Source organism: Ictalurus punctatus, chromosome 14, assembly GCF_001660625.3.
Source record: "Ictalurus punctatus breed USDA103 chromosome 14, Coco_2.0, whole genome shotgun sequence".
Lineage (NCBI taxonomy): Eukaryota > Metazoa > Chordata > Actinopteri > Siluriformes > Ictaluridae > Ictalurus > Ictalurus punctatus.
This window is the reverse complement of record NC_030429.2, coordinates 6,140,086-6,152,585: the sequence shown is the minus strand read 5'-3', so window position 1 is coordinate 6,152,585 and position 12,500 is coordinate 6,140,086. Positions and strand designations below refer to the sequence as shown.

General features: G+C 41.7%; 1 protein-coding gene across 2 annotated transcripts in view; it reads left to right on the top strand.

Moving 5' to 3' along the window:
* The window catches only part of hars (histidyl-tRNA synthetase), a 13,124-nt gene extending 2,279 nt beyond the window's left edge, over positions 1–10,845 (top strand). For both annotated transcript variants that reach the window (XM_017485812.3, XM_017485811.3), the window contains 12 exons: positions 515–604; positions 738–857; positions 1,341–1,436; positions 2,476–2,601; positions 2,803–2,910; positions 6,115–6,213; positions 6,880–6,973; positions 8,101–8,228; positions 8,322–8,597; positions 9,475–9,591; positions 9,682–9,828; positions 10,628–10,845. In XM_017485812.3, the coding sequence (XP_017341301.1) occupies positions 515–604; positions 738–857; positions 1,341–1,436; positions 2,476–2,601; positions 2,803–2,910; positions 6,115–6,213; positions 6,880–6,973; positions 8,101–8,228; positions 8,322–8,597; positions 9,475–9,591; positions 9,682–9,828; positions 10,628–10,687 (1,461 nt within the window). In that variant the 3' untranslated portion in view covers positions 10,688–10,845. The remainder of the gene's footprint in view (positions 1–514; positions 605–737; positions 858–1,340; positions 1,437–2,475; positions 2,602–2,802; positions 2,911–6,114; positions 6,214–6,879; positions 6,974–8,100; positions 8,229–8,321; positions 8,598–9,474; positions 9,592–9,681; positions 9,829–10,627) is intronic.
* Positions 10,846–12,500: the final 1,655 nt, after the last annotated feature.

The window sequence follows — 12,500 nt, the reverse complement described above, 5'->3', positions numbered from 1 at the left end:
GCGCGATAACCTGACTGTAGTGTTCTATAAATAAATCCATCAAGATAATGTGAACATGAACAGATGCGCAAATATTTTACCTCTGAAAATGTGACGACGCCGACCTCTTAAACGAGCAAATAAGGGGCCGTGGGTTATATCTACAAAAGCCGGTGATTATTCCTTCTCGCTAGACACAAGCCGTGAGCATGCGGCATTGGCTTTTACATTATAATAACACCTCAAGCTTAACTGCTGAGTCACTGCTGCTTTTTATTTGATTTTTTTTAAACAAAATCAACTAGAATGTTTTTATCCTGTTGAGGATGTGATCGTGTGCAGTTTAAGGAGTCCTGCATGGTTGTGTAGTTTTGTAGAGAATTATTAATGACCGCCGAAGAACCGCCACTTTTGTTTGCGTTTTTGTTTAATGTCCTAATATCCTATTTCTGTCCTGTTATGAATGTCCCAGTGTTTTATATATGTGTATATATATGTATTATTATCTTCCTTTATTGTTTTTTTTTCCTAACAGATTGATGAAGAAGTTTCCAAACTGTTAGAGCTGAAGGCTCGGCTCGGAGGAGACGATGGCAAACACACGTTTGTTCTTAAAACAGCGAAGGTAGGAGCAGGAATGTGTGTGTTTATACAGAAGTGTTGTACTCTGCTTAGGAGGAATATTTGAAATTGCAAATGCTTGTGTGTGTGTGTGTGTGTGTGTGTGTGTGTGTGTGTGTGTGTGTGTGTGTGTGTAGGGGACCAGGGACTACAACCCCAAACAGATGGCCATCAGAGAGAAGGTCTTCAACATCATCATCAGCTGCTTTAAACGCCATGGTGCTGAGACCATCGACACCCCTGTCTTTGAGCTCAAGGTACACACACGTGCACACACCTTATAAAACCTGGACATTACGTGTAGACACGTAAATGAATAACGTAAGATTTGATATTATAATGTAAAATCTGAGATGTTCAGTTCTCAAATCTGATTGGCCAGAAGGTGTTGATTCATTTTCTACAACAGCAGCTCTGACACTAGTCCAAGGTCCTGTGTGGAACGTTGAGCGATGATTTGACGCCACGAGCAAAACAAACTTCCAGTCTTCTCCAGAAAATTAATTCGATGAACTCCATCAGCTACTCGGGTTATATATTATATCTGTAAGACGTGACTCTAACATTAATGCTGCCATTCTCACAGTGTGTGTGAGTGAACTGGTGAAGGATTTTGGCTCATGATCGTTCATACTTGTACTATAATGCACAGCTTACTAGAAGCCTGCATGTTGAGTTTAATATAATGTAATAAAGTTTTAGTAAAATGTGCTTTTTTTTTTTTTTTTTTCTGTGCTCAGGAAACGTTGACGGGGAAATATGGTGAAGACTCCAAACTCATCTACGACCTGAAGGACCAGGGAGGAGAGCTGCTGTCTCTCAGATACGACCTCACTGTATCCTAGTTTAATGATTTAAACTCTGATTAGCTGTGAATGTGGTGTTTTATTCAGGACGTCGTTGTGGCCCGGCGTAGAATCAGCCATAATATTAAAATACGAGGTCTTCCCTAGCTACCGTAGTTCATTCCTAACTAAACATAAACACACCTAGGAGGAAATGTAAAAAGTCCTCCCCTTGCTACGACTGATGGTTATAAATAATTGACTTAAACAAGGTTGTGACATTTTTGACAGTAAACGAGTTGTTTACATTTGTTTACTGGTGTTGTGCGTCGAGTTTAGACGTGATTTACGTCTGCATGCACTGGGGAGTGGGGATTCTTCATTCCCAAAATGTCCATAGATAACTGTTTGTGCTTGTCAAGTTGACATTATTGAGACACGACGAGTAGGAAAATCAGGCATAGACATCCCAGTGTTTGTGCAGTGATTGATTTTCCATCTTTTCTCAGCTTCAAAATGGCTTGCTTTTCTCCCATAGACAGCTCTCTATTCTTCATGTTGGCTTATCCTTTTTAACCAACAAAAAAAAAAATAGAAGAAGGATTTTTAAACGCAGTCTTCAGACGTGAAACTGAATGCTAAAGCCAGGTGTAGATGGTCAGAGCTATTTATTGTTTAAACAATCAATCAAACAGGACGCACCTGGGTAACAGGAAACCGGTCAGTCACGTTCCAATATTTTTGCTTACCTACAAATTGGATGGTCTGGTACAAAATGTGCTATGTTCTATGTCATTTAACACATCTACGTGTAAATACCAGGAAATAAAATCTCCCTTCTCGTAGTCATCTATCGATCTCAAACCCAAATGTCTTCAGTCTATAGCAAAAACAACTGAATTGGCCTTGCCGTTCCAATAGTTTCGAATGGGACCATATAAGCTTCCTGTATTTGTTAGTAGCTTGAGTGTTATAAGAGCAAAATAAAACTAAAGCCACCAAATATTATCTTAAGTGATATTTGGGGTAAGTGGAAAGTGTGGCTTTGTCTGTCATCGCTGTTATGCTTTCTTAACTGCTTCCTGTTCAGGTACCTTTTGCTCGCTACTTGGCCATGAACAAGATCACTAACATCAAACGCTATCACATCGCCAAAGTGTACCGCAGAGACAACCCTGCCATGACCCGGGGCCGCTACCGAGAGTTCTACCAGTGTGTGAGTGTTTCCTGTTTGATACACGTCCCTACACACAGAGACTTTCAATCCACATAGGAGTTTATTTCAATAAAGCTTTTTGATCTCATTAGAAGCTTTGCGCTATCACTTTAAACTAGCTAGTATATAGGTGTAATAATTTTTCTCAGATTGATCACCATCTTAAAATGTCTCACTCTCTCGCTCCCTCTCGTGCTGTAGGATTTCGACATCGCCGGACAGTACGACCCGATGATCCCTGACGCAGAGTGTTTGAAAATTGTTTACGAGATCCTGAGTGAGCTGGACCTGGGCGACTTCCACATTAAGGTCAGAAGCCTTAAATATACAGGAACGAATGAAGCCAAAATCATATTTAGACAATTTCACACTTACACAAAATATAGTCATCGTGCCAACACAGCAACACCGGTCATTACATAAATAAGTGCCCCCGATTTTCATTGTTTTACACTCGTTTTGGGTGATTTATTTATTTATATTACTGTTATTATTACATTTTATATATATATATATATATATATATATATATATATATATATATATATATATATATATATATATATATATAATGGAACTATGGGAATTATGTTGTGATAAATAAAAAAAACTAAATAAATCAAAATAATTTAAAATAGTTTTCTAATGAAAGAAATGAATATGTCGGCACGATTATATTTTTGTCTACGACACCGATTTCAGACATTTAATCACGCACCATCAGATCAAAAGGTTTTTAAGATCACGAGAAACATTTCAGTCGAGTGTCCACAAACTTTTGACCAGTAAACGGTTAAGTAAATAAAGAGCCCTTTCGAGTTGTCAAGCCTGCCTCCGGTTTCCTCAGTTCCCAGTGAACTAAAAAGGGCTTCAGAGCATGGTTTCGTAACCCCGGGTAAAAAGCGGTGCTAACCCTGCTTCTAAATAAGTGTAAACCGTTCCTCTACACGGGGTTAGAAGCGGGGTTTAGAACGACGGTAACCCAGGGTCAGTCGCAGTGTGAAAAAACCCCTAATGGAAACGTAACACTCAGTCGAGTGTCAAAACTTTTTACTGTTTGTGTGTGTGTAAATTTTATATATATATATATACAGTGAGGGAAAAAAGTATTTGATCCCCTGCTGATTTTGTACGTTTGCCCACTGACAAAGAAATGATCAGTCTATAATTTTAATGGTAGATTTATTTGAACAGTGAGAGACAGAATAACATCAAAAAAATCCAGAAAAACGTATGTCAAAAATTTTATAAATTAATTTGCATTTTAATGAGGGAAATAAGTATTTGACCCCTCTGCAAAACATGACTTAGTACTTGGTTTAAAAACCCTTGTTGGCAATCACAGAGGTCAGACATTTCTTGTAGTTGGCCACCAGGTTTGCACACACCTCAGGAGGGATTTTGTCCCACTCCTCTTTGCAGATCTTCTCCAAATCATTAAGGTTTCGAGGCTGACGTTTGGCAACTCGAACCTTCAGCTCTCTCCACAGATTTTCTATGGGATTTAGGTCTGGAGACTGCCTAGGTCACTCCAGGACCTTAATGTGCTTCTTCTTGAGCCACTCCTTTGTTGCCTTGGCCGTGTGTTTTGGGTCATTGTCATGCTGGAATACCCATCCACGACCCATTTTCAATGCCCTGTCTGAGGGAAGGAGGTTTTCACCCAAGATTTGACGGTACATGGCCCCGTCCATCGTCCCTTTGATGCGGTGAAGTTGTCCTGTCCCCTTAGCAGAGAAACACCCCCAAAGCATAATGTTTCCACCTCCATGTTTGACGGTGGGGATGGTGTTCCAGGGGTCATAGGCAGCATTCCTCCTCCTCCAAACACGGCGAGTTGAGTTGATGCCAAAGAGCTCCATTTTGGTCTCATCTGACCTCAACACTTTCACCCAGTTGTCCTCTGAATCATTCAGATGTTCATTGGCAAACTTCAGACGGGCATGTATATGTGCTTTCTTGAGCAGCGGACCTTGCGCGTGCTGCAGGATTTCAGCCCTTCACGGCGTAGTGTGTTACCAATTGTTTTCTTGGTGACTATGGTCCCAGCTGCCTTGAGATCATTGACAAGATCCTCCCGTGTAGTTCTGGGCTGATTCCTCACTGTTCTCATGATCACTGCAATTCCACGAGGTGAGATCTTGCATGGAGCCCCAGGCCGAGGGAGATTGACAGTTCTTTTGTGCTTCTTCCATTTGCGAATAATCGCACCAACTGTTGTCACCTTCTCACCAAGCTGCTTGGCAATGGTCTTGTAGCCCATTCCAGACTTGTGTAGGTCTACAATCTTGTCCTGACATCCTTGGAGAGCTCTTTGGTCTTGGCCATGGTGGAGAGTTTGGAATCTGATTGATTGATTGTTTCTGTGGACAGGTGTTTTTTATACAGGTAACAAACTGATATAAGGAGCACTCCCTTTAAGAGTGTGCTCCTAATCTCAGCTCGTTACCTGTATAAAAGACACCTGGGAGCCAGAAATCTTTCTGATTGAGAGGGGGTCAAATACTTTTTTCCATCATTAAAATGCAAATTAATTTATAAAATTTTTGACATGCGTTTTTCTGGATTTTTTTGTTGTTATTCTGTCTCTCACTGTTCAAATACAACTACCATTAAAATTATAGACTGATCATTTCTTTGTCAGTGGGCAAACGTACAAAATCAGCAGGGGATCAAATACTTTTTTCCCTCACTGTATGTATATATATATATATATATATATATATATATATATATATATATATATATATATATATATATATATAATATAAAACATATAATATATATATATATATATATATATATATATATATATATATATATATATATATATATATATAATATAAAACATATAATATATATATATACACACACACACACACACACACACATATACATACGCTGTATATAATACCTTTCAGTGTTTTGCTCAGGGGGTCAAACTCCATTTAGGTAACAGGCCACGTTGCATTCAGTCCAATTTTAAGTGGGTCGGACCAAAAAAAAAATCTGTTTAGTCAACAATCAATAACGAAATGTGTTCATTTCTCAGCGTTTACTGAAAGGTACATGCTGACTGCATAAATGGATTGAACAGCAATCACCTACAAAGCAGGGAAAAATGCACTGCGATTCATAACTTAAAAAACAAACCCCAAATTCTGATTTTACCATACAGTGTGCTACATACATATTCACCCCCTTTGAACTTTTCCACATTTTGAAATCGCTTTCTAGCGTAGAATTCTCATTATTGGCACACTTTTTTGTGAGTAGCTGACATTAAGGCCATGAGTTTATTGCTCCATTTTGCCCCCTAGTGGAATAACCAAGACTTATATTTACGTTATATTTATGAAATTGAATGAATTGTTAGCTATTAACAACCTTAACAGCAGACACGTAAACTTTTTGCGGGAATGTTTGTGACTACAGTTTTTTTTTTTGCCGATAATTCCTTTTAAAAAAATAAATAAATACATTGAGTGTTATCTCGTTGCCACGGTGTTCCAGGTGAATGACCGGCGCATTCTGGACGGTATGTTTGCGGTGTGCGGCGTTTCAGATGAGAAATTCCGCACCATCTGCTCGACTGTGGACAAATTAGATAAGGTAAGAGGATAAACTGCATCATGTTTAGGCTTGTACTGGAGGCAGCGTTAATCTGATTTGGCGGGGGGGGGCGGCTCATGGTCCAGAGTGGAAAAAATGGCGAGATGATATTTTATGCCAGCTGTAATTTCTTTAGTTCTCCTACAGGACCATGATCTAGATCCAGTCTTCAATCTTATCCGCAAAGGGCCGGCGTGGCTGCAGGCTTTCAGTACAGCCAAATAGGAGGCGCACTTAATAGTTGATTGGAGACTAAGATGAACTGATTAAACAGGTGAAAGACGGGCAGCCACACCGGTCCTTTCTGGATAAGATTGAAGAGTCCTGATCTAGAGGCTTTTTTAACCCTGACATTATACTGAACGATGAGTTTCACTTCAGCCGGATAACACAGTGACGAGACCGGGATGTGTTCAGCCGTGATGTGTTCGTGCCGCACAGCTCGGTGTTTTCCCAACACTAACACACCTGATCCTCCTCGTTCACTAATTAACGAGTGTGTGATGGAGTGAACGCGCTGAAGACGGGAAACCGTGCAGTGTGTCGGCTCTTCAGGAGAAGAGCTTGAAAATCTTGTTTTTGTTCAAACACATTTGATATATACGCGTAATATTTTTTAAAACATGCACGATTATATTTTAAGTGTGTGTGTGTGTGTGTTTGTAGATGCCATGGGAGGATGTGAAGAATGAGATGGTGAATGAAAAAGGCCTGTCTGAGGATGTGGCTGATCAGATTGGGGAGTACGTCAGCATGCAGGGTGAGACTCTCTCTCTCTGTTTCTCTCGTCCAGTCTCTGTCTGCCTCTCTCTCTCTCTCTCTGCCTCTCTCTCTCTCTCTCTCTCTCTCTCTCTCTCTCTCTCTCTCTCTCTCTCTCTCTCTCCATCTCTCTCCATCTCTTTTTATCTCTGCCTCTCTCTCTTTCTATGTCTCTCTCTCTCCCTCCTTCTGTCTGCCTCTCTCCATGTCTTTCAGTCTCGCTCAATATGCATCTGTCTGTCTTCCCATCAGTCACTCTGTCTCTCTCTCTCCTGCTCTGCCTCTCTCTCTCTGTCTGTCTCTCCATGTTTTTCTGTCTTTGTCTCCAATATGCATCTGTCTCTCCATCACTCACTCACTCACTCTCTCGCTCTCTCTCTGTCGCTCACATCTCTTTTTTTTTTTTCTTTCCAGCTCTCTTTTTCTTGTTTGTTTTCCCTCTCTTTCCATTTCCCTTTCTATGCCCCTCCCTCTCTCCCCCTCCCTCCCTCCCTCTCTCCCTCTCTCTCTCTCTCTCTCTCTCTCTCCATGTCTTTCTGTATTTGTCTCCTTCAATATGCATCTCACTCTCTATGTTTCAAGTCTTTGCATCTCACTCTCTATTTCTCCCTCTCTGTCACACACCCATCTTTCTCTCTCCATCTCTTTTTCTCTCTTGCATGCTTTCTCTGTTTCTCCCTGTCTCTCCTTTTCCTTTTCTATGCCTCTCTCTCACACACACACACGTACATGTATGTTGTTGCATACTGTGCACTATATACTTAGTACTGTACACTTTGTACAGCGTATGTAGTGTCTGGTTTTTGGATCGTCTTTAACATCTGAAATATAACAAAACTGACAAGCTCCTATGTGGTCCATTCCGTCACCTCCACAGGAACTAAACGAGCCTTTTGAAAAAACTGTAATGGTAGCTCCGCCCCTTCTGGTGCTCAGAGCAGGCTGTGACTCCTTAGTAAGATAAAAGTATCCATGATTAATGTTTCAGCGGTTTTTAGTACATCACCAGGTATTAATGCAGTAAATGTATGCAAAATACCCCAGCGAGACGTCTGAGTTAGGGCAGCCTCTACCTATAATTCACTTGAGCACGCTTGTGACCTTTTGACCCTTTGTGTGCTGCTGCAGGTGGACTGGATCTGGCAGAGAGGCTGCTGCAGGACCCAAAGCTTTCTCAGAACAAGCAGGCGTGTGCCGGCCTGACCGACATGAAGCAGCTGTTTGGTTACCTGCAGCTCTTCCAGGTCACAGATAAGGTGAGGGCAGAGAGAAGGATGCATCGCCTCATCATGCTTTTTTTTCTTCCCCCCAGACATTAATTGTGTCTCATTAATTGTGTGTGTGTGTAGGTGGTGTTTGATCTGAGTCTGGCACGTGGCTTGGACTACTACACCGGTGTGATCTACGAGGCCGTGCTGTGTCAGACGCTCCAGACGCCGGCGGCTGCAGAGCAGAACGGAGCCGTGCCTGGGGACGAGGCCGGGGTGAGCGTGGGCAGCGTGGCGGGAGGAGGGCGCTACGACGGACTGGTTGGCATGTTCGACCCCAAGGGGAGAAAAGTCCCCTGTGTAGGCGTCAGCATCGGCATCGAGAGGATCTTCTCTATAATGGAGCAGAAAGCGGAGGTGAGCCATATATACACATACGCAGAGGGTTGGGGTCAAGGCTGCATTCACAAATGCAGTATTTACCGTGTTATAATCAGTATTTATTGAAGTATTGTCAAACAGGACGTTTTCTTACCATGTTCTAACTGGATTATAGGGTTCTGACACACTACTTAATTACTGGACTCGCATCCCATCCATCCAGGGTGTATTCCCGCCTCGCGCCCAGTGTTCCCGGGATAGGTTCCTGATTCACTGTGAGCCTGACCAGCACAAAGCACTTACTGAAGATGAACGAATGAATAAATACTAATAGATAGCATTTCAAATCCCTGTGAAGTGCCTTGAAACGTGCAGCGTTATTCAATGTGTTGCTGTAATTTCCACTGAAACAGAAAGTCAGGGCGGGACATATCAAGTGGGCCCTCCCACTTTTTAAATAGGTAGTGGCGTTTCGCTTAGCTCACAGCCCGGCCTAAACCGTACTTGACCATTACTAGCATGGATTTTTATAACGTTGGGAGCGGGAGATTCTAGCGAGCGTTTGATCGGACAGAAAATCTGACGAGAAGCCGAAGTGCAGGATGATGTCATCAAAATTGTTGATCCATATTGGTGGTAGAGAGAGACTGTAAATATTGCATGCGTATAATCTCCTCAATGCGAATTTTGATTTTATAGATAACCTTAAGGCGAACATATTCATAATGAAAGCTACAAAACTTCAATTCTGATTTCTTCGGACATTAAAGAAATAACACTTCAGACCGGAGTCGAATGAGTTGCATAACGCGAGTAAATCAGAGTACACCTTACAGGAGAAGCATGTGAGGGGGAAAAACACTTTTAAATGAGTTCTCTGAGCGTCATTCTGGTGTTTTATGGCTCTTTCCAGATGTCTGCAGAGAAAATCCGCACCACAGAAACGCAGGTTCTGGTGGCCTCAGCACAGAAGAACCTTCTGGAAGAGCGACTCAAACTCACCGCCGAGCTCTGGAACGCCGGAATTAAGGTGAGTGCGCACACGTCAATATGAGAACGACCGTAGTCTCTGTTTCTGATCGTCGTGCATTTAATGATCTTCTCTCCTGCTCACCCCCAGGCCGAGGTGCTGTATAAGAAGAACCCCAAGCTGCTGACTCAGCTGCAGCACTGTGAGGAGACGGGCATCCCCCTGGTGGCCATTTTGGGGGAACAGGAGCTCAAAGACGGTGTCGTCAAACTGCGCAACGTGGCCAACCGAGAAGAGGTACGAGCCCGGCCGTAAAACCGTCATTTTAAAAAATATGATTCCTACATTCTTTCCACTCGCACGGTGCCGGTACTGCTTCAGAGAACATCGGAATCGAATAAAAGACTATTGATTTTCCATCAGTTTTAACAGCTGAACCGTTAAGTAATCAAATGTTGGAGTTTACAAGCGCAAGGCGTAAAAATAATTACAATCAGGGCCAGGTGGAAACCTTTTTCTCTCAAGAAAAATAAATTGATAAATAAAGTTCCGATTTTCCATTTGTGTTCTTTGCTTTTAATAAATGGCTGTGACGTTTTGTTTCGTTACAAGAAAAATACACACATGAAGTGAAGGCTGGGGCTGATGTCTTTGTAGCCCAGACTGTAGATTCACAGCCAGTCATTTACTGTTGATTACACTTAGTGAAACGCCCCCTAGATGTAGTGTCCATTGAGGCCAAATTACTTGAGGCTTCGTCACTGATGCATCCATAATATGCCATGAGCCTAGATTGAGAGGGTGCAAGTGGAATACAGTAGTATCAACATGTAAAGGCTTCAACGAACATGATGCTTCCACCACCATGCTTCACTGATTGAAGGTTTTGGGTTTCCACTAAATGTTAGCACTGTTTACTGAGGCCAAGACATTCATTTCTGGTCTTGTGAGACCAGAGAACTACATTTGCTGAGTATTCAGTATATCTTTTGGCAAACTCCAGAATACTAAACGTATTAAAGTTGACTAACGCACATGGTTGAAAGGGTGTATTGTATAGTGATATCCGTGCATACTGTGTTTGTTCTTGATACAGGTGGATGTATCCAGGGCAGAACTGGTGGAAGAAATCAAGAAGCGGACATCACAGTCCTAAACCGTGACCACAGAGATTCACTTAGTTATTTATCATATACCAGAACACCTTCAGTGGGGCCGAGTGTCCCCGTCACAACTTTTCACGCTTACCACCAATGTTACTCTAACATTTCTGTTTCCTGTCTGTAATAAATAAACCTTTAACATGTATGTGAACTGATGTGTTTTGTCAATCAGTGATTTTATGTTTCCCAACTCAACTATGGTCAGTATTGTTGCAAAGTTAGCATTTACGCTAGAAAATACAAACTCCCAATGTACATAACATAAGGGTACACTGAACACTTTATTGGGAACCCCTGTACACCTGCTTGTTCATGCAATTATGTAATTAGCCAATCATGTGGCAGAAGTTTAACGTATAAAAAAAAATCATACAGATGCAGGTAAAGCGCTTCAGTTAATGTTCACATCAAACATCAGCATGGGGGAAAATGTGATTCTGGTGACTTTAACCGTACCAAATGGGCTAGTTTGAGTAGTTCAGAAACTGCTGATGATCTGGGATTTTCACACAGAACAGGCTCTAGATCACCAACTGTCTTCCATGAGATCTACCTTCCTGCAAGTTTCATCTGCAACCAAAATTCTAACACACCTGTTTTAGTTGAGCAAGAACCTCTTAAGGCAATGATTAGATGGTCAGGGGAGCACGATTATGGTTGGAGCTAAAGTCTTCAGGAAGGTAGATCTCCAGGAACAGGGTTTATGACCACTGATCTAGTGTTTAGACAGAGTGGTACAAAAACCATCCAGTGAGCAGTGGAAATGCCTTGCTGGTGACCGAGGAGAGTGGTCAAATTGGTTAGAGCTGATGGGTAGCTCAAATAATCACTCTTTACAACTGTGGTGTGCAGAAAAGCATCCCAGAATGCACAACAGACCTAATATTGAGGTGGATGGACTACAACAGCAGAAGACCACATCAGGTTCCACTCCTGTCAGCCAGGAACATTGGGCACAGGATCACCCAAACTGGACAGTGGAAGATTGGACAAAAGGCTTCCCAACAACTTATATTTCTTTGCATGGAAAGGTCTCTGCCCCTTCTATATCTGCTCCCAAGTGTGCGGCGCTTTGCATGTTCCTCCAGGTTCTCCAGTTTCCTCAAGCCTTCCAAAAACATGCCAATACACTGAAATGCCCGATCCAAGCTCTATTCCCACCTCATACCCGGTGTTCCTGGGATAAACTCCAGGCTGAAGTGCACATTAAGGAAGGTCAGACAAATGCTTTCCATTATTGATTTATTATAGGCTGTATCCTAAGGAATTCCAGTGATGTTTTAAGGTGTTCTCTAATATTAGCCGAATTCCGGCGTTCCCCCGTTTCACCCGTAGCCCATCCAGTACCTGTGACATTAACTTCGACCTCTTATCAGTTATTTGTTTCTGGAAAAATGATCCTGTGACTTTGCACCATTCACTTTGCAGCTTTTTTTGATTGTTTCCTCTGAACTGAGGCATCTTCATCCTCCCTGACAAATAGATCAATTTCACACTCTGGGGGATTTTTTTTTTCTACTCTGCCTTCGCTATTTTCTCCCGATAAATGATTCTTCCGCGGAGAAGAATATATTTGAATAAATATTGCTCAGGGTGATTTTTTAGGGTCTATATTTAGATAATTATTGGCTTTTAGGAAAATGAACTTTTCTCTTATGCACCAAATGAATGTGCAACCTGATGGTGATTTAAAAATTGTGAACAATACTGTTCACTAATGCCAGTGAAATTATTTTCTCATGTAAAAGTCCAATTACTCATCTAAGGAAATCTGATCAAAGTTAAAAACTCTTAAATGTATGAAAA